The sequence below is a fragment of the Syngnathoides biaculeatus genome, chromosome 8 (assembly GCF_019802595.1).
Source record: "Syngnathoides biaculeatus isolate LvHL_M chromosome 8, ASM1980259v1, whole genome shotgun sequence".
In the NCBI taxonomy this organism is placed as follows: Eukaryota; Metazoa; Chordata; class Actinopteri; order Syngnathiformes; family Syngnathidae; genus Syngnathoides; species Syngnathoides biaculeatus.
The window spans coordinates 1,650,835-1,677,577 of record NC_084647.1 but is presented as its reverse complement, the minus strand read 5'-3'; the positions used below and the strand labels follow the sequence as shown (position 1 = coordinate 1,677,577).

The 26,743-nt window shown below is 40.6% G+C and overlaps 2 protein-coding genes across 2 annotated transcripts; one reads left to right on the top strand and one right to left on the bottom strand.

Annotated features, from left to right (window-relative positions):
- The first annotated feature begins 5,614 nt into the window (after positions 1-5,614).
- rbp2a (retinol binding protein 2a, cellular) lies at positions 5,615-8,452 on the top strand. The gene is made up of 4 exons (XM_061827294.1): positions 5,615-5,731; positions 7,590-7,768; positions 7,898-7,999; positions 8,318-8,452. Exons 1-4 carry the CDS (start codon positions 5,659-5,661, stop codon positions 8,369-8,371), a joined length of 408 nt encoding a protein of 135 aa, XP_061683278.1. The 5' UTR covers positions 5,615-5,658; the 3' UTR covers positions 8,372-8,452.
- Positions 8,453-11,530: 3,078 nt separating this feature from the next.
- On the bottom strand, positions 11,531-23,399 carry mrps22 (mitochondrial ribosomal protein S22). The gene is made up of 8 exons (XM_061828209.1): positions 23,240-23,399; positions 22,736-22,890; positions 22,496-22,660; positions 15,899-16,042; positions 15,617-15,700; positions 15,397-15,542; positions 13,161-13,269; positions 11,531-11,791 (listed from the first exon to the last, which is right to left on the bottom strand). The coding sequence occupies exons 1-8, from the start codon at positions 23,364-23,366 to the stop codon at positions 11,699-11,701; spliced, it is 1,023 nt and encodes a 340-aa protein (XP_061684193.1). The 5' UTR covers positions 23,367-23,399; the 3' UTR covers positions 11,531-11,698.
- Positions 23,400-26,743: the final 3,344 nt, after the last annotated feature.

The window sequence follows — 26,743 nt, the reverse complement described above, 5'->3', positions numbered from 1 at the left end:
AGTAGTGCACCAGTAGCGTCCATGAGTGGGATGGAAGCAAATGACAAATTTCTATTGAGGCACTGCTGAGAGTCCGCGAGTATGCCTTCGAGCAGAGCTCTCATTCATTTGTCAGATTGGAGAGCGGTGACTTGGGAAAACCTTTTGATGCTTGGAAACAAGGAGACAGAGGCGACGAAAACACCACTGGTGGAGTAGAAAAGAAATCCATCCATCCATCCATTTTCCGTGCTGAGGCCTATCCCAGCTACATTGGGGCGAGAGGCAGGGGGTACGCCCGGAACTGGTCGCCTGCCAATCGCAGGAAAGGGAGTGCAAACAATGTAGTAATCCACAATGTGCTAATGAAGTCAATTCAATCCTATCGTGTAGGATATCAAAGGTGTATTTCATCTCTGTTGGATGATTAAATTGATTTTGAACACATGAATACACATGCATGCATGTGTGTGCTTGAGTGTGTGCTTGCGCTCCCAGCAGAGATTATGAGGTTCAAAATGTACCACTCGGAGCCCGTTTGGCACAGTTAAATATGAAACTGCTTACATGCATTATTAAAAATACCCTAATTGCAATTGAAGACATTTTGGAGTTTTCTATGTCCTGTCCTAAATATGCAAGCGTCCGTGCATGCATGTGCAAGCTTGTACCATTCTGTCAATATCTAGAGGTGTCTATAATCGAAAATATTCAACATTAGATAATTTTAGATTTGATGAAACCCAGGATATATTTTCTTCAGCTTTGTTTTGGCCTGACAGGAGAAGTTACTATTAGAAGGTGACGCCACTCAACCTGACACAACACAAGACACCCCACTGAACAGATTTCCACCATGTTGGCTCGGAGTTGGCAGATTGATCTGTGTCACTTGAACATTGTTCACTGGGCAACATGCGTCAATGGCCTCCCATGATAAAAAAAAAAAAATCATGGAGTGTGTCGTACGGGGCAGCATTGCCCCCGTGTGGTCAAATGTGAAACAATCTCATGAGTTTGTTGACGTGAGCCGAGGCGAATAAACACCTCTAACTGTATTTTTGCACACCAATTTGGTGTGGAAAAAAACAAAAAACAAAAAAAAACTATGTTCTGTTTATGTTTTCATCCATTTCATTTTCACTCAACACGCATTCCTTTTCAAAACAACTGCGTAAACAGGAAGTGCTGCGTTTGCTGCATTTGAATATTGCTTGGTTAACATCGCTTTGATTGAATGCTTTTCACAAAAATTTCCTCTGTAAAGTGGATTTATTTATATTATTGCCTTTTTGTATACTTTGACCTCTCTTAGAAAAACACACCCACAGAACTAAACATGCATTTTAAAAAAAATGAAATCAAGGAGTAAAAATCCACTCAGATTTTTAATTTGAAAGAATTTTCACAAGTGCCCGATAAATAGAATCTGTTAACTTTGGACACCTTATGTATTGTTTGTTTGTTTCATGTTCATTTATTTATTATCCATCCATCCATTTTCTTAGCCGCGTATCCTCACAAGGGTCTCGGGGAGTGCCGGAGCCAATCCCAGCTGTCAACAGGGAGGAGGCGGGGTACCCCCTGAACTGGTTGCCAGCCAATAGATACGTTTCATGTGATGTCATGAGTCACATGACTTTTGTTTACGACAAACACTGGACAGCAAAACTACAATACACATCGCGTTTTTTAGTGATCTTTTTGTGAATATTGGCTTGCTTATAAGCGTCTTACGGCCTTTTGATCGTGGTATTTCATTGTGTGGCTTATGGTTGCAAGAACGGACAGAAAAAGGGGTCTGACACTTCAGGCATTGTTTACCTTTTGCTGGTCATTCAGCTAATTTACTGTAGTATCCTCCACACTTATTACATATCTTTATGGACGTCTTTGGTCTGTCAGTATGCCTACTAGCACCCGCAGTGAAACTTTGCTTTCGAGGGTTGTGGTGGATAACATGAACCTTGTGGCTGTCGCTAGCCATAGCCTTTAGCTGCACTTTTGCTAACTCGCGGGAGCTTTTTTCGAGCGTGTGCTCCAGCCCCTGGCTGAGGAACTTTTCACGCACACTCGGTGAGTTGGTAGCGAAACGTATGCGGTCTCTGACCATCTCATCGCTGTTATAGTTTTTAACCAACAACTTGAGTTCTGTCAAAAAGTGCTCAAATGACTCACAGTTACCTTGCATCTTCTTGTGAAACTTATACCTAGCAAATATGGGGTTTGCTTTCGGAGTGAGGTAATCAGAGAATTTTTCAGAATAAGTTTTTAGGAACTTATCTTTGTCTCCGGTCAGTGTCCATGTATTGCCGACATCCCATCCTTTATTTCCAATCCACATGAAGAGGAACTGCATTTTCCTCTTCAGCTCTGTTGTTAAGCGGTCCTGTGAACATGAGTTCAGCGTATTGCTTGAATCTTCGCCACACATCTGGTAAATTGGATGAGTCCCAGTCCATCCTCAGGCTTGGAACACCGAACGTATGCCTTCATCGTGGTCAATTCGTCGTCGTCTTTGTTCGCCCCCCCTGGACTCCCCATGCGCCCTCATTGGATCTGTAGTTATACTACCGTCACTCTGACATCATGTTATGATCTTGTTGTCGTGTAATTGAACAACGTAAACGAGAGTCCAACTGTACTTTTTAACGTGGGTGATATTTATTTATATATAATATATATATTTATTTCGCGTCCCCCCCGTACCCCGCCAACCTCTCTAGCTCACTTCCTTATCGTCCTGTCTCGTCGCTCCCCGCTGACGTCGACACAATTACAATCACAGTTGCTATATACGAGAATAATATCGAGATGATACTTGCTATAGAGTTTCACATGTGGGTTCTTTCTTTATTCCTCACTCCAGCACAAGTGCCTCAACCGTCTCTGGTTACAGTGCACATTTGTCAAAGGACTTTCAAGATAAAAGATCAAACAATAACCGTAGCCAAAACTTCACAGGATACACTTATCGATTGTAGCCATGATATGTAGACACGATCTTGCTGTCCAAAATGGCGTTGTAAACAAAAAACAGGTGGTGGGCGTGACATCAATGAAAAGTATCTATCGGAGGGCACATAGAGACAAACAGTCGCAGTCACAATCACACTTAGGGGCAATTTAGAATGTCGAATTGATGTTGCATGTTTTTTGGGACGTGCCCTGAGAAAACCCACGCAGAGCCACTCCTTGGTGTCCCTGGCTGTGAGCTTTGGGTCATTGTCAATGTTGAATCACCCAGCCACGACCCATCTTCAATGCTCTGACTGAGGGAAAGAGGTTGTTCCCCAAAATCTCACAATATATGGCCGCGGTCATCCTCTCCTTAATACAGTGAAGTTGTCCTGTCCCATGTGCAGAAAAACACCCCCAAAGCGTAATGCTACCACCCCATGTTTCACAGTAGGGATGGTGTTCTTGGGATGGAAGTCATCATTTGTCTTCCTCCAAACATGGTTAGTGGAATTCTGACCAAAAAGTTCCATTTTGGTATCATCTGACCACAAAACTTTCTCCCATGACTTTTCTGTATCGTCCAAATGGTCATTAGCAAACTTAAGACGGGCCTTGACATGTGCTGGTATAAGCAGGGGAACCTTCTGTGCCATGCATGATTTCAAACCATGACGTCTTAGTGTATTACCAAGAGTCACCTTGGAAATGGTGGTCCCAGCTCTTTTCAGGTCATTGACCAAGTCTTGTAGTCCTGGGCTGATTCCTCACCTTTCTAAGGATCACTTAAGACCCCACGAGGTGATATCTTGCATGGGGCTCCACTCCGATTGAGATTGACTGTCATGTTTGACTTCTTCCAATTTCTAATGATTGCTCCAACAATGGATCTTTTTTCACCAAGTTGCTTGGCAATTTCTCCGTAGCCCTTTCCGGTCATGTGGAGTTGTGCGATTTTGTCTCTGGTGTCTTTGGACAGCTCTTTGGTCTTGGCCATGTTACAAGTTTGAGTTTTACTGATTGTATGGGGTGGACAGGTGTCTTTACGCAGCTGACGACCTCACACAGGTGCATCTGATTTAGGATAATACATGGAGTGGAGGTGGACTTTTAAAGGCAGACTAACAGGTCTTTGAGGGTCAGAATTGTAGCTGATGGACAGGTGTTCAAATACTTATTTGCCAATTGTTAAAAAAATCATACATTGTGATTTCTGGATTTTTCTTTTTAGATTATCTCTCTCACAGTAGACATGCACCTATGATGAAAACTTCAGACCCCTGCATGATTTTTAAGTGGGAGAACGTGCAATATAGCAGGTTCTTCTAATACATGTTTTCTTCACTATATCTACTGCAATAAGAGTTGAGCAGTGACACACAAGTACACACATTTTAAGTTCCTTGTTAGAGATAACTACTACCTTTGTGTTGCTATTGTTTTACACATAAAGTAGAAAAAGTTGCTGTGTAGCAATGGGCAAGTTAGTAGCCTCATGAATAATAAATAATAAATAAAATGGAACACAAAAAAAACCACACAGTTTCGTGATGCTCCCTTAATATTTCTGCCTGCTCTTCAAGTGTGTATTACTAGAACTGACCCTGCCCACTATTACAATTGGTATTGTATTTGGGTCTTTTTCTGAATTAAATATTATATAGTTGATCACTTTCTTTATCCAATGCCAAAATTATACTAAAGCAGCAATTTCGTTGCGTGGGTCAATTTGCATTTACTCATTCGTGAGGATGAAGACCAGATGACATCTTGATGCTATAGTGAGTCACCAATCCATCCATTTTCTCTACATATTTATTGTGTAAATATGTATTTTTTTCAAATGTGTTTAGGTCACAGAGAATAGGATATAGAATACCGCTTAGTTTTGCCTACTGCCCATCAAGTCTATATTTTCAGCTAATTAATTAGAACGCCTCACCAGTAACTGCCTCCTGCTCCCGAAACCAATCGGAGAGTCATTGAGGTCAAGAAGATAAAGTATTGTGTCGTAAAAGTCAAACAATACTGATCTGCGCTACAATTTTGGTGGTCATTCTCCGCAGATTGTATCCAGATGACCTTTGTCATTTCCTAGAGGAAATGAGGTCATTTTTATATTTTTATTCTGTCATTATCACTGTGTGAAAGTGTAACCAACCGCAGATCAGTTATCCCATTGTATCTGACAACAGATACAGAACACTACCTGTCTCAGCAGAAAATCAAGTCGCTATCACTGAAAAATAATTACAGGCTGTACCTTTTTTTTTGTCGGTAAATATATATGTAGTGCTAATTAAAAAAAAAAAAAGAACTTCTCCACAAATGCACTTAGTCTGCACCACACCAGGGAAATCATATTTCATTTTATCAGGAACTTTAATATGAATAAATAGGTTCTCCTGCAAGGTCACTTGGAGGGGCAGTTCACCACTAAGTACACGCACACACAAATTTATTTAAATGGAGTATGAAGTACATGCAATCATCGCTCTTAACTGGCGTTACAGCTTTCGCTGAGTTTCTGACCTTTATATCGCAATGATAATGAGTCAAGGTAATTATCAGGCAGAATCTGTCCTTTGGTCTACACGCACACACACACAGATGTACAGACAAACTGTGTCTATAAAAAGGTTTGGGCCTGATGATTCTTTCTTTGTGTGACAATCAACTCACCATTACGTCCACACACACACACACACACACACACTCGACATGCCTGCAGACTATAATGGACGCTGGGAGATGGTGAGCAATGAAAACTTTGAGGAGGTCATGAAAGCCCTCGGTAAGTTTATCTTAAAGTGCCTTTTCCTTTTTCTGAATAATCAAGATCAGGAGGTTCAGACCAGATAACGTATTTTTGATCTGCTGACTTCTCATTCCTTGGAAATCTATTCTGGGTCAACATTTATAGAATCAGGCTAAGAAAAATGTTATGATTGCAAATTCTTAACTCCATTGGTGGGATATCGCCTCAAAAAGTCTATTCACATTTTAGTGTGATGCCTTCTCCAAGGCATAACTCTTTATGAACTGTCACAAACACACAATACTCACTTATACAAGCACCAAGTACAGGATTACAAACCTGAATGAAGTTGGAATGTGGAGTAAAATTTCTTTAGAAAAAAACATAATGAAATGATTTGCAAATAATTTTTACACCCACATTCAATTGAATACACTACAAAGACAAGTCATTGGATGTTCAAACTGCACGTTTTTTTGCAAATATTCTCTCACTTTGAATTCAATGCCTACACAATTAAAAAAGAAAAAAAGCTGGGACAGGGCCAACAAAAGACTGGTAAAGCTGAGGTATGATCAAAAAATACCTGCTTGGAACAGTCTACAGGGGAACTGGTTCATTAGAAATAGCCAAATGTCATTATTGAGTATAAAAGGAGCATTGCAGAAAGGCTCAATTGTTCACAAACAAGGATGGGGTGAGGTTTACCCCTTTGTGAACAACTTCGAGAATAAATAATCTGACACTTTAAGAACAGTGTACCTCAACACACAAGTGCAATGCATTTAGGGATTTCATCATCTATGGTTCATAATATCACCAAAGGATTCACAGAGAAATCTGCACGTAAACAGCAAGATATTGGATGCCCGAGACATTTGATCACTCAGATGGCACTGCAATAAAAATGGGATCATTGTGTGAATGTGTCCAAATGGACACGCAAACACATCAGAAAACCAACTTCAGTTCACATATTTCTTCCCTTCATCTCAAACAGCAAGTAAAAACTCTACCATGTAAAGCGAAAGCCGTATGTCAACAAGATCTAGAAGTGCTGCAGGGGGGGTTCTCTGGGCCCGGGCTCATCTGAGATTGACACACGTAAAGTGGAAGAGGGTAATGTGGGCTCACAAGACCACACTTGCAAGTTTTTTTTAAAAAAATTATTATTATTATCACAGATATCATGTCCTCCGCAAAAGAGCAAAAGGACCACCCAGTTTGTTGTCAGCACAAAGTTCATAAACCAGCATCTGTGGTGGTATGGGGGGAACACAGTGGTAAACATGCCCCTGCCCCAGCTATTTTTTTTTTTGCATGTGTTGCAGGCATCAAATTCCCAACTAGTGACTATTTGCAAAAACAATAAAGACTAAAATATTTGTTTTTCATTTGCATATTGTTTTTGTGTGTATATTCAATTGAATAGAGGTGGGAAATGATTTGCAAATTATTGTATTCTGTTTTTATCTACATTTTACGCAACATCCCAACTTCAGTATAATTCGGGTATGTAGTTTGCTTGCATGCCTGCTTAATCAAATAAGAAAAGATGATTTATTATATTTCCCCCACAGTTATTTTTCCATTAATAATCACAAATTCCCATAGAAAGTGTCCACTTTAAATAGCCAAATTTCCAATGGAATGTTTCTAGTAATTAAATGGAAAAATGTCCACCCTTTTCCAAATCTGATAAAGATCATCCCTAGGAAAATGAGGCCAAACATATTTGTATGGGTAAATAGTTTAGCACTTTAGGGGAGATTTGGCATTTCAGTTAAGCTTTCAAAGAAAAAGATTACATTTTACCATCCATCCATCCATCTACTCGTAGCCCGAAAAGAAGAAAACAAACTGACATTCGCTATTTCTTCACTGGTGCATCCAGACATCGACTTTGCCACAAGAAAGGTTGCTTCCCATCTGCACCAGACTAAAGTCTTTGTGCAGAACGGAGACAAGTTTGAAACAAAGACCTTGAGCACCTTCAGGAACTACGAGGTCAACTTTACTGTAGGGGTGGAGTTTGAGGAGCAGACAAAGGGACTTGACAACCGAAAAGTCATGGTAGGACAGCTGTCTGATTTTTAAACATTTTAAAAAATTTTGAACATCATACAAGCTTGTGAGTATGACCTAAGTAAAACCAGTTGACATAAACGGACGCTTATATTTGTTCTTTGTTCAACCCCTCAGACGCTGGTCACCTGGGACGGGGACAAACTAGTGTGTGTTCAGAAGGGAGAAAAGGAAAACCGGGGTTGGAAACATTGGATCGAGGGAGATCTGCTCCATCTGGTATGTGAGGAGAAAAGTCATAAATTAGCAATGTAGAGAAAACCAAAATAAAAATGTTATCACAGCCAAAGCCATTATCATTAAAAAAAAAAAAAAACAAGAAAAAGACAAAACATATTTTGCTTTCAGAACACGATATGGAATCGTTCCTAACACTAATTTAGATTGCACTGGTCTGTGTCTGACGCAATAACAATAAAAAGTTGTTACAGTACATTATCAAAATTTTGCGATAAGAGAGCTGACTGGTTGCATAAGAGAAAAGATGTGTTTCAACACATTATATTGTTGGTCTAAAGGTTGTGTCCTTTCTTTCAGGAGATTCATGTGCTGAACAAAGTCTGCCACCAAGTATTTAAGAAGGCCCAGTAAGATGAGCTCAAACCTCAAGTTGTCATATGTTGTACGATGCAGTGTATTTATAATGCATGAAAGGAATAAATTGATTTTACAGTGAAGTGTTCCTCAAAAGCCTTTGTTATCAAAACATAATCATCATTGGGATATTCCATTTCCTTTATGTAGAGTTTATCAAAGCATAAAAAGCCAACACTCAAATGATAAACATTACTTAGAAGTATTCCTAGGCTCAGATTTACAAACATATTGTATTATTTACCTTGTTTCAGGAAGGGGATAATATGGGTACTTTGGGAGGCCGTGGGAAATTCATATTTTGGTTTAACAGATAGGAGCAAATAAAGAAACAACTGGGCTCAGTTTTTACATCATCAATTCAGGAAGGAAGACAATTCATTAGACGTTTAAGGTCTGAATGTTTACTTGAGTTCAGATTGCAAAGAGCCTATAAAACGGGCTACAACTCGGCTATTTATGGACGTGTATAACTAAATAAGCTTCCCTGTTCGCTCCAAATTACAAAATAAGTGCAATGGATCCAAAGCAACGCAATCTAAAAAGTATATCTTGGTGAATGTATTAGAAAAATACAGAAAATTGTCACGACCCATCGGGACGGAATAGGACCCAAATGCAGGAGTACACAGGAGACGCAGAGGTAATTCGGGAAAAACGTTTATTGTTCCACGGTCGGGGATCGGGCAGGCAGTCAGGTGCAGCAGCGGTAGTCAGGACATCGGGCGTAGAGAGCAGGTCAGCGTACAGGCAGGAGTCGGTACACCGGAGATCGATCAAAGCAGGCAGGAGTATCAAAGGAGTCAGGCTTACAGGGTTGGACAGAGGACAGGTGGAGGGCGGTACACACGGGAATACGATCAGAGATACAGGAGTGCTGGAACCGCAATGATCTGGCGCCGCACCAGTCGTCCCCTTGGTCCTATATACACCGGGGCCAATCAGCCAGCATGAGGCGCAGGTGTGTGCTTCCCAATCGGGCACCCGCGCAGCCAGGGCTGGACCACCAGCATCATGACAAAAATATTAACGGTCAGAACCTCACAATGGTAAAGTGTAGCCAATTAGATATATGGCATACACACGTTCAGATTTATATATATATATATTAAAGCAACATAAAATATCCCATAACAACAAAGTAAAATCATTTTCAAACAGCTGTGTAAATGTATTGCAAATGTAAACAAAACAGGTTCCATAAGCACTCACACCCTTGCCTTCATATTTTGTGGAAGCACCTTTGGCATCAATCGCAGCCTCGGGTCTTTTTGGTTCCGTCTCCAAGCGCTCGGTACTCCTGTTTTGGGGCATTTTCTTCCTTCCTTCTCACAGATCCTCTTAAGGTTAGTCCATTGGATGGACAGTGTCTGTGGATAGCCATTTTTAGTTTTTTTCAGACATGTTTGATTAAAGTCGACTGTGGCTTGGTCACTCAAAAAACACCCAGCTGTTTTGCTTTTTTAATATTATTATTTACTGTGGAGAACGGCACAGCATCATACAGTCTCTAACATTTCGGCCACCTAAGGGAAATAATTGATATTTCACTCAAATGACAGTTTTCTACTCCTTTCACCACAAAACTGCAGGGTCTGCCGTCCTCGTCTTTGTTCTCAAGGTCAAACTCTTGTTTGAGCATCCTTTGCCTCCTCTTGGAAATGAAGCAAATCCTGAAGTACTGATCTTAAAAATCTCTTCTTTGGTCTTCCTCTGAGTGTTTTTCCTTCAAACCGCAGATGCATCGCCCTCAACAAGGTCATCGCCTTCCATTGTTATGCACTCCTTCACGTTCTCATTTATATAATTCATGACTAGCTGCCCTCATGTTACTTCTTCACCCTTCAGTGTTACATTGTAGATGCTCGCAACATAATAAACTTGCCACTTTTTTTGGGGGGGGGGGGGGTAATAGGTTCTTAATAACTGTTGGGCAATAACCTTGTGACTTATTGCATGAATGGTTGATTATTACATTTACCTAGCAAAAGAAAAAGAAAAATGCAAGCTTAACACTGCACAGATCACTAGATTTAACTTTTTTTTGACATAACTATGTGTCTTTGTAGTTATTTTGTAGCGAACATTACATGGTTTTACAGTTCATGGTTTTAAAGTTAAAAATTAAGAACAGCATGTATCTACGCTACAAAGATATTCTGAAAGAGGACTGATCCATTTAATTGCCCCCTGAACAATTGTCACAAAGCTTGAATAATTATATTTTTCATGAATAACGTGTTTTATTTGAAAAATGCATCATTGGCAAAAAATATTCCAAGTATCGTCTGTCTGATTAACTGTCTTTGTTAATCGCAGATGTTTGAATTTAAATGGTGTAAGGAAGAGACACCAGGGGTGAACATTGTAATTGTAACCATGACGTTTATCCATCCATCCATTTTCTTTGCTGCTTATCCTCATAGGGTGTCACAGGGACTGCTGGCGCCTACACCAGCTGTCAAAGGGCAGGAGGCTGAGTACACCCTGAACTGGTTGCCAGCCAATCGCAGGGCACATTGAGACAAACAGCCACACTCACAATCTCATCTAGGGGCAATTTAGAGTGTCCAATTATTGTTGCATGTTTTTGGGATGTGTGAGAAAACCCATGGAGGCACAGGGAGAACATGCAAACTCCACACAGGCGGGGCCGGGATCAAACCCGGCTCTTCAGAACTGTAAGGCCAACACTTTACCAGCTGACAACCGTGCCACCATCATGAAGTTTAACAAAATAAAATGAAAAATTAAAAAAAAGAAAGAGAGATGAAGTATGGATTTTCACAATTAGAGCCAAAAATAGAAAGTTAGTGGCATTAGTATATGTATATATGCTCAGTTATTATACTTGCAAAGATTTTCTTCTTTTCTCAAACCAGCCCAATAAAGGTATCACGTTTCTGGCTAAAGGTTGTTTTATTGTAGGTTCAGGACTTTTATTGCATTAGTCCGTTCCAGTGCCACTAGATATTAAGTAGGGAAAATGATGTACTGCAATATTGGATTTCCATGCACATCCTTATTCCATCCTCACAGACACACAGAGATGTCAAATACAGTAAAAAGTAATGTATTGAACAAACATTTGTGTAACAAAAGCAAATTAATACATGTTAAGAGGTGGAAGGCCAAGAGATATTCCTCATACCCAGCGATACACAGACATTTTTATTACAGTATGTAGAAACTCAGGTAGGTAGGAGACAAACTTCAAACATAATTGGCATGCAATCTTTCTTATATTACTCTATGGCGACTGCAAAGCCTTCAAATGACATGCTATGTAGCATCCCCATGAGCTTGAAGTTATCTCTCTGTCGATCAGACAGCAGCACTGTTTGGCATGCTCTGTTCATATGCCTGCAAGGCCAACTCAATGTAGCCTGACCTCTGGGATTCCTTCAGGGCATAGATCTGTTGAGACAGGAGTGTTTATTTACTTACTCAGAAACATGCAAACATTTGCAGCCATTTGTTAATGAAAGAAAAACACAATTACTAAAATAACTTCAAACCGAATGTTGAATAAAATTAAAAAAAAAAAAAATCAAAATCAACCAACAAAAATCAGGCTTTGTTTTATTTTTATGGTCTAATGGAATTTTTAAAAAAAAAATGGTACAATAATATATTTTATGGCACAACATTTATTTCATCGATTTCTTTAACTCTCACTGAGACTTTCAGCATTTCTGGACAGGTATTTTGGCTTGCTTTTCATTAGCAAAACGTTTCAACCTTTACCAATTTGAAAGCTCACCACCTCAGAACCTACAACCTGAGCAGTATTTTGTTATTGGACTTCACGAACTGTCCATAATAAACACCATATACAGGTATCAGGGTGTCTATATGTGCCTGTGGCACCAGGACACCCTCGGCCGCAGTACCAAGATCAACTTTGAGGTCATGCCATCAGACTTGTGGCTGTCTGTCTTGGAAACACTGCTGGAAACCTAGTGGAATCTTGGCTCCAATTATGAAGTAAGATGATGATCTGACCCAGAAGAGGCAAATGTATAGTGAGGGTCTGCTGGGAACATCTGGGAGAGTCCCTTGTCAGGAGTTTCAACTCTCTCCTTCGGGAGAACTTCAACCATGTCCCAAAGGATGTGGGGGACATTGAGTCCGCATCTCTAATGTCGAGCGGTCCGACCGAGCTGTAGCCATAAGGCGGTGTCGGTGCCTGTTGTATAGACATCCCGCTGTGGCGACATCTTCATACTAAAGACGGAGACCTATCGAACGTTTTTGCCCGGTGGGACTCTGGAGGCAGCTCATGTGGCGGGCCAAGCAGAATACATCTTTGGCAGTCAACGAGAGATAAACTCGGGTGTGGGAGGAGTTCGGTGAGACCAAGGATAACAACTTATGGTCTGCTTTCAGGAAATTGGGATGCTGCTGACCTCAAATCAGGATGTATTGAGCCAATAGGCTAAATTAACTTTGGTTTGTAGTGCAAATGCTTTAAAACAGGACATTTCAAAATGTTTAAGTTGTTTAAAAAAAATGAGATAATCCAAATTGGATGATATGGAAAAATTTAAATTCATACAAAAAAAAAAAAAAAAAAAGGCAAACAAGGCCACAAGGTTTCTTAAATTATTTTCCCAGGGGAAAGGAGGGAAAAAAAAAAAAAAAAAAAAAAAAAAAAAAAAAAAAGAGTAGAATAAACAAATATATATATATATATATATATATATATATATATAAATAAAATCTCCCCATGGAAAGGGGCACAACATATGACCATTATGAATACTGATGGTGGCGATGGTTTCACCTTGAGAAGGTCAGTGTCTGTAGCCTTCAGGCTGAAAGCTTCCTGGGCTGACTCACTGTGAGGGTGGACCATGTGGAAGAGGGACACAAGGCTTACTGCATCCTGCACTCTGAATCACAAAGATGCATTTCTGTTACATTATAGATGACTGTACATGGGCTTTGATTCATTCCCTGTCAACAACAGAAATGACAACCTAGTGGCAGCAAAATTTTAATAACTGTGTCTAGCTAATGGAATGTAGAAAAGCAGTTTGGAATGGGAATATTTTAAAGTAAAAGTTACTTGTGTCCATCTGCAAACCTTCACGCCACCCTGTCAATGGATGGTTACTTGTGTGCGAACTAGATTTACATAGATCCTTGAACCAGTCTGAGGAATGAATATATCAATAATTTACATTCACCATGTTGTTGCAAACAATGATGAATGCAGAGAAAACTCACGAGAGTCACTGCTCACTGCGTCAAGCCTACAGAGATACACTAGCTGGCAAACATCCAATGGAAACATTTACACAATGAAAACCATGCATTTCAAGAGACTTCCACATCGCAAAAAATAAAAATTCTAACCAAACTTTGCAACCGAGCACCACAACCCGTGGCCCACATGGGTGGTTGGTGACCACTCCTATGTCTTCTTTGCTCTTTTCCTAAAATGCTACTTAGATACTTGTTTTTGGGTTCAAAGTGAGATCGTACAAAAGGTAAGAATGTGATAGAATTTGTTTTAGAGGAAAAAAAATAGAGGTGATAGCTGTTTGCATTTATAATTTCTCACATTAGCTTTATGCCAAGACACACACTCACAAAAAATACTTGAACCAAATAACCTATTACCTTAGCAAGAGGCTAAAGACTTTGACAATAAAAAGATTTGTTTTTTTGCATTATATTTAATTTATTATCATCACATTTTTTTATATTTACGCACTCATTATAATTCTTTTTTTCCTTCCGGCTTGTTTTGTTAGGGGTTTCCATGTGAGCCTATCTCCTGCATCCTTCTTTCTAACACCAACTCCCCTCATGTCTTCGCTCACTACATCCATCCACCTACCATTTGCTCTCTTGTCAGGCAGCCCCATCCTCATCACCCTTTTACCAATATACATCCCCTTCTGGATGCATCCAAACCATCAAAGTCTGCTCTCTCTAACTTTGTCTCCAAAGCCTCTAACCTTGGCTGTCCATCTGAGAAGCTCATTCCTATTTTTTTTCCAAACTGGTCACGCCTAGAAAAAACTTAATTTATTTTATCTACTTTATTTCTGCCACCTCCAGCTCTGCTTCCTGTTGTCTCTTCAGTGCCACCGTCTCTTATCCGTACATCATGGCCGGCCTCACCACTGTTTGATAAATTTTGCCCTTTGTCCTAGCAGACACTTCTGTCACATAACACACCCGACATCTTCCTCCACCCTTTCCAAACTGCCTTCACTTATTTCTACACTTCCTTACCACATTCATCATTGCTCTGGACTGTTGACCTCAAATATTTAAATTGTGTACATGTTAAAGTCCACTCTTGTTATCTCTTGCCCATGTAGTCTCGCTCTTCCTACTCACTGCTCTCATTAATAAACATATAGACTGTCTTACTTCAGTTAATCTTTGTTCCTTTCCAGTGCATGCCTCCATCTTTCTAATTATTCCTCCACCTGCACACTCCTTTTATTACAATCGCTGTCATCTGCAAACAAAATAGTTCAAGGGGATTCCAGTCTAAACTCATCTGTCAGCCAGCAAGCTGAGAAATATTTTTGAGTGAAAATTATAGCAGTGTTACCATGTAGCATTTTACTAGTAGTTTTGTACACAACTTGTTGACACAAGCATCTTTATCTTTTTTCATTCCTTCACATTCAGACATTCCGCTTATCCTCACCAGGGTCGCAGTGGTGCAACACACATTTATCCATGGCTGGAATCGGCCTAGTTACCAAAGGGCTCTATTATTCTTGTTATAATTAAATATATTTTAAAAAGAAAATACAAGGTCCTCTCCTGTGTGTGTGTGTGTGTGTGTGTGTGAGAGTGAGAGTGAGAGTGAGAGAGAGAGAGAGAGAGAGAGAGAGAGAGAGAGAGAGAGAAGAGAGAGACAGAGAGAGAGACAGAGAGAGAGACAGAGAGAGAGACAGAGACAGAGAGAGAGAGAGAGACAGAGAGAGAGACAGAGAGAGAGACAGACAGACAGACAGAGAGATATATGATGGAGGGGTGCTCAAACTCACAAGTCCTTTTTCAGCATGTCCACAATGAGGCCATCAATCCTGCGAACGTTAACCAGGTACCAGACCATGCCTCCAAAGTGCCGGGTAGAACGAAGAAGGTCATATTTACCATGTTTCTCCAGATCCTCATATGTGGCAGCATGCACCTTACACAAATGTATAAGGACTTAAACCACAGCAAGATTTTATATTAAAACAGACTTAAAATTGCGGAGCTCACATTGATGTACTGTGATGAATCAGGTTCAAATTGGACCAGACACAGGTCCAAGACATCTTTGTGTCGGTCCTCAGAGAATACCATCTAATAGAGAGGAGCAAGCAGAAGACAAAATCAAAGGACTGGGTTAGAGTTTTAAATTGTCATGAACCCCAGGTGAATAAAACACATTCAGCTTCATAAATTCATAGTTCGTTACTTGTTGTTGTTGCAGTAATCAAGAGTCTAAGGAGGATTTAAAGCAATCACAGTTATGGTATGATATTACAAGTAATTACTTACTTTTAGGTTCTCCTCATTGAAGATAAGAGGTGGAGTGAGTTTGCGCCCCTCCTTTGGGAAGTACACTTGAATGAGCCGGTCTCTTTCCTCCCAGGTGGCTTTTCTGAGAGTACCATTGGTCTCCCTGACAACAATGAACCTTTCCTGAGGGAAAAACAAAGATGCAGAATGAACCTACTAAATTAAAACGAGGTGATCAAGAAAATAATCAGCTGATCAGCTTTGTCATAATTTGCCGATCATCAATGAAGTTATTGATTGGCTCTGCAAAAGACATTTACTGTCGTGCCATGCATATTTCAATGCAAAAGCTAGTTTATTTTTAGCCTTCTTGCGTGTCTTTTGTTGTACAACTGTAAATATCAGACAACCAATAACGTTATTAAAGTTAAAAAAAAACAGGTCAGCGGCATGGGAGAGACAAGACGTTTAGACAAATTTAATCTTTCATGATTGCACGATGTCACACGACTGCAATAAAATTTTGTCTTCCGATACCACCACATCTCATTTTTTGGCAACTCAAATGCGACCAGATCCTTATCATGGGGATGATAACACGAGTGCATCGCGCAGACTGTATTATAAGAAGAAAATGGGAGGGTAAAAACTTTTCAGTACTCACCAATGCTCAGGACAGGGGAGGAGATTCATGTAAGGCTTGCGTTAAGTATGTTCACATGCTTATAATACATTACGGCTTGTAAGCAGGCAACAAAACATTACGTAGCCCAGCAAGCTAGTGCTAGTAGTTCTGTGTAAACATGTAGCCATTCAGTTGAACACATGATCTGACCAGAGCAGCAAATTCCACCCTTTTTGGAGCAAAGCCAGATACTTTACAATTGAAAAATCTCACAACTAACCAACAAACAAAAATGTCACAAAAAGTAGATACATTAATTGCTGAATGTACTTACTCCCACCTAATAGAAGACCACTAATTTGTTCTGTGTGTCACTATGCCTTACTGACATAGATGAACTAATATACATTATTTATTGTAAATATATATATTTTAGTGAGTTTAGTACACAAGTATTACAGTAAATGAACAGATCATTTAAATAGACTCAATGCTCCAAGTGATTGGATTGGTGATGGGTTATTCTGTTTTTTTTTAAACTCTGTGATCGGCCCCAAAAACTTCAATTTAAGGGTACAAAAATGATTGGGGGAGCTGGACCAAGCAAAAAGACTGAAACGTATCACTTGCATAGGAAAGGGAGGAGGATTTTTTTCCCCGTCTGTCATTTTCAAAGTGCAATTGCCCCATCTGCCAGTCTGCAATCGCTATACTGAAAAAGGGAAATGTGGAGCAGCATTTTCAAACTGTTCATAAAAATGTCAACACTGACTGAATGAACTAAAATCCCAGTTGTCAGGATAGCAGTTATTTTTCCAACAGGTAACTTCAGAAGCAGAGTCAGCCACTGGAGCTTCGTTTTGGGTGAGACAATCATTGAGAACAAGAAATCTTTCCAAGACAGAGATGGTGAAAGAGGCATTAATTGAAGAAGCTGAGTGGTTCTTCCAACACTTTAAAAACAAAGCAGATGTGTCGTCTTCCATCAGAGCTCTCCAGCTATCAAAAACTACCGTTACATGGTACATTGAAACCATGGCAGAAAATTCAACCAAGCAACTTTGGAAGGACATGGCAGACTGAGTGCTTCTCACTACAGCTGGGTGAGTCTACAGATGTGAGAGCCACAGCACAGTGATCCATTTTTTATTCGGATGGTGCTTATTGATCGCAAAAGAGGAACTGTTAACAGTCCTGCCCATGAAAGAACAAACACGAGGAGAGGACATACAGCATTTCAGTCTTTCAAAAACTATTGGGAAAAAAAAAAACCTCTGTTCCCTGTGGGTGCAAATTGATGTCCATCATCTTGGATGGCGCACCTGCAATGGTTGACCGCTTGAATGGGTTTATTGCCATGACTTCCATAGAGGAGGCCCTTCTGTCCAAAATTTCCATGTACAATAAACTCTCCAATTTGAAGTACAAATCTCCGAGGTCCATATTTTGTGATTGTTGTGCTGCTTCGTCAGTGTCACGCCCCCTATTTTATTTTTGTTTTGTTTGTTTGGAATTATTTTTCACAAAAATTGGCCACAAAATTCCAGATAGTGGACGATCTCTGTCCAGTGAAACGTATCCACGAGCAAAGGTGGGGGTCAGAATAGGAAGCACTGCAGGCATGGCAAACACTGATTGGCTGTCAGTTGCCCAGCCAGGCTCACTGGAATGTCTGCATGAGAGAAGAATTTCGATAATACTTTTCCAATTAAGAGATGTTTCTAAGTGAAATCTGTGTATAATTTTGGCATTAAAAGAAACACTGAACCCTCATCTACTACATTTTAATGTGTGCTCCCATTCCAATTAGTTATTATTTATACAAAATCTTCCCTTAAATACCACTGCAAGAACAAGCATTATGGGCAAAAATCACATCTGGGTAATGCTGACAGTGAGTACTCTTTTGAGTTATTGCTGCACACTGATGTTAGATGAACTAGTCAAGGCAAATTCGAAAAAAGATTTAGAAGAGCTCACTCACAGAGGAAAAGTAAGTAGAAGAGCTCACTCACAGAGGAAAAGTAAGTAGAAGAGCTCACTCACAGAGCAAAAGTAAATGCAGCCCTATGGGGGCACAAACCAGTGCAATCTGTAGGCCGGTCCCAAGCCCGGATAAATGCAGAGGGTTGCGTCAGGAAGGGCATCCGGCGTAAAAACTGTGCCAAACAAATATGAGCGTTCATCTAAAGAATCCCATACCGGATCGGTCGTGGCCCGGGTTAACAACGCCCGCCCCCGGCACTGCTAACCTGCAGGGCGTCGGTGGAAATTCAGCTACTGTGGGTCGAAGACAAACAAGAGGAGGAAACCGGATCCAGTGTCAGAAGAAAAAAAGGAATGCACAGAGCCTACAGCTGAGTGTAGGGACTTTGAATGTTGGGACTATGACAGGAAAAGCTCAGGAGTTGGTTGACATGATGATTAGGAGAAAGGTTGATATTCTGTGCATCCAAGAGAGCAGGTGGAAAGGTAGTAAGGCTAGAAGTTTGGGAGCAGGGTTTAAATTATTCTACCACGGAGTAGATGGGAAGAGAAATGGAGTAGGGGTTATTTTAAAGGAAGAGCTGGCTAAGAATGTCTTGGAGGTGAAAAGAGTATCAGATTGAGTGATGAGACTAAAATTTGAAATTGAGGGTGTTATGTATAATGTGGTTAGCGGCTATGCACCACAGGTAGGATGTGACCAAGAGTTGAAATAGAAATTCTGGAAGGAACTAGATGAAGTAGTTCTGAGCATCCCAGACAGCGAGAGAGTTGTGATTGGTGCAGATTGTAATGGACATATTGGTAAAGGAAACAGGGGCGATGAAGAAGTGATGGGTAAGTACGGCATCCAGGAAAGGAACTTTGAAGGGCAGATGGTGGTGGACTTTGCAAAAAGGATGGAGATGGCTGTAGTGAACACTTATTTCCAAAAGAGGGAGGAACATATAGTGACCTACAAGAGCGGCGGTAGAACCACGCAGGTAGATTATATTTTGTGCAGACGATGTAATCTGAAGGAGGTTACTGACTGTAAAGTAGTGGTAGGGGAGAGTGTAGCTCGACAGCATAGTATGGTAGTATGTAGGATGATTCTGGTGGTGGGTAGGAAGATTAAGAAGACAAAGGTAGACCAGAGAACCATGTGGTGGAAGCTGAGAAAGGAAGAATGTTGTGCGGCCTTCCGGAAAGAGGTGAGACAGGCTCTCGATGGACAACCGAAGCTCCTGGAAGACTGGACGACGACAGCCAAGATGATCAGAGAGACAGGCAGGAGAGTACTTGGTGTGTCATCTGGTAGGAAAGGGGAGAAGGAGACTTGGTGGTGGAACCCCATAATACAGGGAGTCATACAAGGAAAGAGATTAGCGAAGAAGAAGTGGGATACTGAGAGGACTGAGGAGAGGCGAAAGGAGTACATCGAGATGCGACGTAGGGCAAAGGTAGAGGTGGCAAAGGCTAAACAAGAGGCATATGAAGACATGTACACCAGGTTGGACGCGAAAGAAGGAGAAAAGGATCTCTACAGGTTGGCCAGAAAGAGGGATAGAGATGGGAAGGATGTGCAGCAGGTTAGGCTGATTAAGGATAGAGATGGAAATGTGTTGACTGGTGCCGGTAGTGTGCTAAATAGATGGAAAGAATACTTTGAGAAGTTGATGAATGAAGAAAATGAGAGAGAAGGAAGAGTTGAAGAGGCAAGAGTGAAGGACCAGGAAGTGGAAATGATTACTAAGGGGGAAGTCAGAAAGGCATTACAAAGGATGAAAAATGGGAAGGCAGTTGGTCCTGATGACATACCGGTAGAGGTATGGAAGCAATTTGGAGAGATGGCTGTGGAGTTTTTGACCAACTTATTCAACAGAATACTAGCGGGCGAAAAGATGCCTGAAGAATGGAGGAAAAGTGTTCTAGTTCCCATTTTTAAAAACAAAGGGGATGTTCAGAGCTGTGGGAACTATAGAGGAATAAAGTTGATGAGCCACACAATGAAGTTATGGGAAAGAGTAGTGGAGGCTAGACTCAGGTCAGAAGTAAGTATCTGCGAGCAACAGTATGGTTTCATGCCTAGAAAGAGTACCACAGATGCATTATTTGCCTTGAGGATGCTCGTGGAAAAGTACAGAGAAGGTCAGAAGGAGCTACATTGTGTCTTTGTGGATCTAGAGAAAGCCTATGACAGAGTACCAAGAGAGGAACTGTGGTACTGCATGCGTAAGTCTGGTGTGGCAGAGAAGTATGTTAAAATAGTACAGGACATGTATGATGGCAGCAGAACAATGGTGAGGTGTGCCTTAGGTGTGACAGAGGAATTTAAGGTGGAGGTGGGACTGCATCAGGGATCAGCTCTGAGCCCCTTCCTGTTTGCAGTGGTAATGGATAGGCTGACAGATGAGGTTAGACTGGAATCCCCTTGGACCATGATGTTCGCAGATGATATTGTCATATGCAGTGAAAGCAGGGAGCATGCAGAGGAACAATTGGAAAGATGGAGACATGCACTGGAAAGGAGAGGAATGAAGATTAGCCGAAGTAAAACAGAATATATGTGCGTGAATGAGAAAAGTAGAGGGGGAAGAGTGAGGCTACAGGGAGAAGAGATAGCGAGGGTGGACGACTTCAAATACTTGGGGTCAACAATACAGAGCAATGGAGAGTGTGGTCAGGAAGTGAAGAAACGGGTCCAAGCAGGTTGGAACAGCTGGCGAAAGGTGTCTGGTGTGTTATGTGACAGAAGAGTGTCTGCTAGGATGAAGGGCAAAGTTTACAAAACAGTGGTGAGGCCGGCCATGATGTACGGATTAGAGACAGTGGCACTGAAGAAACAACAGGAATCTGAACTGGAGGTGGCAGAAATGAAGATGTTGAGGTTCTCGCTCGGAGTGACCAGGTTGGATAGGATTAGAAATGAGCTCATTCGAGGGACGGCCAAAACTGGATGTTTTGGAGACGAGATTCGAGAGAGCAGACTTCAATGGTTTGGACATGTTCAGAGGCGAGAGAGTGAGTATATTGGTAGAAGGATGCTGAGGATGGCGCTCCCAGGCAAAAGAGCGAGAGGAAGACCAAAGAGAAGGTTTATGGATGTGGTGAGGGAAGACATGAGGGCAGTTGGGGTTAGAGAGGAAGATGCAGGAGATAGGCTAAGATGGCAAAAGATGACACGCTGTGGCGACCCCTAACGGGACAAGCCGAAAGGAAAAGAAGAAGAAGACTCACAGAGGAAAAGTACCTCAACATGAGGAAATGTGCAACATCCTTGACTTCATTACTTGGCTCCACTTATTTATGTGAGTCAGCCTTTTGCCACATGGAACTCATGAAGTCCAAGTACCATTCCACTGTGATCATTCGGAAGTGTGCTTGAGGCTGGCTATCAGCCGCTACCATCCGGACTATGAACCCTTGCCTGATTCACTTTAGTGAAAGTCATTTGAGTAAACTCAAGCAATGACAAAAAAAGTGACATTGATTAAAAACTGTGCCAAACAAATATGAGCATTCATCTGAGATGTCACGCTGTGGCGACCCCTAACGGGACAAGCCGAAAGAAACTTACTGTGTTGTGCAAGTATGGCTCATGCGGGGATGCAAGATAATGCAACATACATTGGTGCTGAGCTGTCCCAGGGGCCAAGAATTTTAGCTTGCTGGTATTTCTCTGCGCTTCCAAACCAGAAACATGGTCATGAACCCAACAGCCCCCCCAAAAAAATACATGGGAGGTTGGCTGCTTGAAAAGTAGATCTTGGGGCAAAAAGGTTTGTGAACCCTGGTGTAAAGCTTATCTTTTATACAGATAATATGAAGCATAAACATTTCTGTAGGGTCTCTAGGGTCATGGGTGACTGATTCAAATAGTAGCTGCATATTAAGTAAGTACATTTGTGTTTTACATTATTCTGAGGACTGTTTCTAATACTGAGCGGCTTTCAGTGCAATTCTAAACCACTATTGGCTCTGGTAAGGTTCATTTTAAATATTCCTCAGCTTTTTGTTTCACTAATGAAGGACAGTGTACATACTCTGTGTGGAATTTCATAAGTGATGTCTGTAAAGACGTATTTTGCCGTTTCCATTCCATCCAGAATCTTGTCCACAGACAGTATGTCACTAATGGGCTTCCTCTCAGGTAAAACAGGTGGCATTTGCAGCAGCTGCTTAGCTTTCTCTGTGGCTAGTTGCACTGCCTGGAAGCACACAACCACAACTAAGTAGAAACAAATCACATGTGAGACTGCAGAAAACTAACCAACCAACCGCACCTGCTCCAACTGCTCATCGGTCATGAGTTTATACGTTGGTGGCTTGAGTTCCTGTTTGAGGGGTTGAAACACCTTCTCCAGGTCCAGGCCCGTTATACTGGTGAGGATGTTTTGCACAAGTCGATCTGTGAACTGGGGCTTTGCATGGTTTTGCACTGAGAGAAAATATGCACTAGTTATTATGACACCGGCTTACTATTCAAGCTAACTAATTCCACATTGCTGAGATACATTGATATGATTGAATATTGTATATCCGTCTGGACAACAATGAAAGCAGGACTGTTCCCTTAATTTTATTTGCTACAAAGGAAAAGCAAAACTAAGGCTGTAAAATATGTCAGCGTATTCCTTAACAGGAGAAAATAATGCGAAAGCTGTTGATGGTAAACGATAATTTGTTGAAAGAGTCCTATTTTGCATTTGGAACGAGCTACAAGGTCAGCTTGATAATTGCATTATTACCGCTATTATATTTTATGGTTCGTATTGCAGTATACGTACCACTGTCTTGTGTATCACTGCAAAAAATCCTGGAGGTACATTTCTCAAGCAAGTTTCTATTTCTCTTAACATTTCGCTGCCAAGAACAGCCTCGAAACAAACACCGTGTTGTACCGAGGACCGCCATTTTTTTCTTCTTCGTTTAATAGTACTTTCTTCTTCTTCTTCTTCTTCTTTCACTCAAACAAAGGATTGTTGTTACATTACTGCCACCTTTTGGCATAGGAAGGTCATGGTGGGAAAATGAAAACATGTAAAGTATGGAAATATAGGAATTAAATGACGTGTACATCAAAGTTGTCACACAGCTGCATCTACCAAAGAAAAATGCTATTTTGAGAGCCTCCGTCTAATAACATTACAATAACAACACTGCAGTGTTACCGGCAAAGGAGAACCGTAATTTGTGATCATGATTCTAAATCATTTGTTGTTGAAGTCCCCCTTAATAGATTGTAACGAGATAAAATAATAAAAATTACAATACGAGTGTGTACTGGGGTACACCCACAACACAAGTGATAACCACAGTGGGATACACAATAGCATCCAGGCATAAAATAAAATACTGAAAATCCAAATGAAAAGAGTCAGTTTTACTTTTTCTTTGTTGGTTGGAGAAAAACAGATGCAGTAATGTGCAAAAATATTTTTTTGGCAAAACGTACATTAAAGTGCACAAGTGAAATCACTTTCATCATGTAGACTGGTCCAGGTTTTTGGAATAGGGCTATCCCAATATTTTCTTTTTTTCTTAATTCATTGACATTTGAAAGTTGTAGAATACACATATCCATTTTAACATGCAAAACTGAAACTCAAGCAGTTAAGTCCAACGAATAACAATGAATAACTAAAGAAATTGTCTAAACTAAGATTAGTGGTATACTGTATCTGCCTTAGGTAGCTACTTTGCTGAGTCAAACACATTTTTGTAAATCAAATTGTTTATCATACGGTGCATTTTTATTTCACAGTACAATTACAGTGCGCTGCTTGAATTTCATCCATCCATCCATCCATCCATCCATTTTCTTAGCGGCTTATCCCCACGGGGGTCGCGGGAGTGCTGTAGCCGATCCCAGCTGTCAAAGGGCAGGAGGCTGGGTACACCCTGAACTGGTTGTCAGCCAATCGCAGGGCACATCGAGACGAACAGCCACACTCACAATCACACCTAGGGGCAATTTAGAGTGTCCAATTCATGTTGCTCGTTTTTGGGATGTGGGAGGAAACCAGAGTTGCTGAGAAAACCCACGCAGTCATGGGGAGAACATGCAAACTCCACACAGGCAGGGCCAGGATCGTACCCTGGACCTGAGAACTGTGAGGCCACACTTTCCAAGCTGCTCCACTGTGCCGCCCCCCCCCCCAACTTCCATTTCTTACAAATGTAAAAATTGGTATCATCAAAACTTTTGAACAGTAGTGTATACATAAATTATTAATACATGTAACTCATTGAATCCAAGAGTACCCATTGCCTTAAAGTCCTCGAACCACGGTGCCAGATACAGTATACCGAAGAACAGATCAAGTTATTGCCCTCAAAAGAGTTTGCTCTGTCCACAAGATGGCAGTATGATAACACGGAATAGCATAAAGATAATTTATTGGAATTTTCAATGTCATGTCTTACAGTGTTTGTCAACATTTATGAAGCCACGGTATCCCTTTTGAAAAACAATCCTAATATCACTGGAATTTTTATGGTTTCCTCTCAATTTCCTCACAAATTGACTAGTGTCAAATCTTGGCCTGCATATTTGAAGATGAAATACTCAATTTTTATCCGTCCATGATGATGTTCCCTTACTTATTCTATTGCATGAACGGCTCCAGGTGGACACACAAGTTTATTGAAACATCTGCCAGGCACCACAAGTCACTGGCTGGATAGATAGCTGAAAAAATTAAATATACAATGGCTATGAATAAATAATGTTTTACACACAAATTAAGTATGAGTATCACCCCACTCTTACAGCAGCATACGATTGTGCCGTGGAGAAATTATAAACGAAATTATTTACATTCTATATAAAATAAATGATTAACATTCTATCGGCATGGAAGGAGAGACTCCTCATGACTCAATCAGAAATCAAATACTGTTTTTTTTTTTATTTATCATGACACTTTTCTAGCGGCAAAAATGGCGGTGTGATTTAAGTAAGTGTGAAATGAGGTGAATAGTTGGTGGCAGTTAAGTCCAGAAGCACAGACACCAGTGGAATGATGTGCTGATTGAGTTACGTACTACGCTGCCAGATCTATGCAGCTGTCACACTGCTAACGAAAGAAGACAAGTAACTAACTGTGTCTATCTATCTATCTATCTATCTATCTATCTATCTATCTATCTATCTATCTATCTATCTATCTATCTATCTATCTATCTATCTATCTATCTATCTATCTATCTATCTATCTATCTATCTATCTTCTATCTATCTATCTATCTATCTATCTATCTATCTATCTATCTATCTATCTATCCAATTAACATTTTAATTTATAGAATAATATATAAAGAAAACAGAATCTGGGAGGGCAACAGACTTAGTATCTAACTTTTTCAGTCTTATAGGTGCCGTATGTATGTGGCTTCAGTGTATACAGTACATGCACTGAAAAAGTGATTTTTAAAAAGTCATTTTCATTTAAGTATTCAACGTTTGAAAATTTGTGATTTGATGACTTTGTGATTTACATTTTGTTTTGTTCATTAACTTTACTGTAATCTAAAATGTATAGCTAACTTAACAGTACTTACAGATGATTCCAGATGATAAACCAAAAAGACACCATAAGACTTTGTTAGATAAGAACAGTAAAAAGTTGTACCTTGAGTGAAACTTTTATAGATGTATGCAAATATGTATGTGCACTGAACGTCACAGTTGTGCTTTTTTCTAAGCTAGGTTAGCGACAGCTAACGTCTTGGCTAACACTAGTAACATTTGTTCAAACATTCAAAGACACGACATGACATAAAATTTTTCAAGTTAAACTTCCAGGGTACACTATAAATTATTTTTATTGAATCAAATACTACTTAAAGAATTGTTTTCACGGTATGTATTGTTTGTCATTTTCAGTGTGTCAGTATATACAGCGCATAAAAAAAAATGTTTAAATGGTACTATACATACATGTGTATTAAGAAAGGTACAATCAACAAATGTACATTTGATTAAAAAGTGTACTATTTGTCAAACCAATGCAGGGGGATTTGTCTAAGTTTGCGTTTTATGATCCCTGACCTTGGGACGAATAAAGGTTTCCTCTGTACTGTCTGCTTGTCTCTGGAGTCGTGCATTTGGGTCCACCCTCGAGCCCCGTTCATGACAGAACGATCTGGCCAAAACATGGACCCAGCCGACTCAGAGGCTATCCGTCGCTCCCTGCAAGTCCAGGGCAGACGCCTGGTGGAGCAGGAGGCTGCTCTCCAGGTAACCAACAAGAGGCTCCAAGAGATCTGCACCCGTCTGGAGCCGTGGC

What these genes read in the sequence shown, in the direction of transcription:
- rbp2a (XM_061827294.1), top strand. Translation starts at nt 5,659, where the DNA reads ATGCCTGCAGACTATAATGGACGCTGGGAGATGGTGAGCAATGAAAAC. An exon ending in TTGACAACCGAAAAGTCATG is followed by an intron (nt 7,769 to 7,897) that starts GTAGGACAGCTG and finishes TCAACCCCTCAG; the next exon opens with ACGCTGGTCACCTGGGACGG. An exon ending in AGGGAGATCTGCTCCATCTG is followed by an intron (nt 8,000 to 8,317) that starts GTATGTGAGGAG and finishes CCTTTCTTTCAG; the next exon opens with GAGATTCATGTGCTGAACAA.
- mrps22 (XM_061828209.1), bottom strand. Translation starts at nt 23,366, where the DNA reads ATGGCGGTCCTCGGTACAACACGGTGTTTGTTTCGAGGCTGTTCTTGG. An exon ending in CTTATGAAATTCCACACAGA is followed by an intron (nt 16,043 to 22,495) that starts GTATGTACACTG and finishes TTTTTCCCTCAG; the next exon opens with GAAAGGTTCATTGTTGTCAG. An exon ending in CAGACACTGACCTTCTCAAG is followed by an intron (nt 11,792 to 13,160) that starts GTGAAACCATCG and finishes CTGTCTCAACAG; the next exon opens with ATCTATGCCCTGAAGGAATC.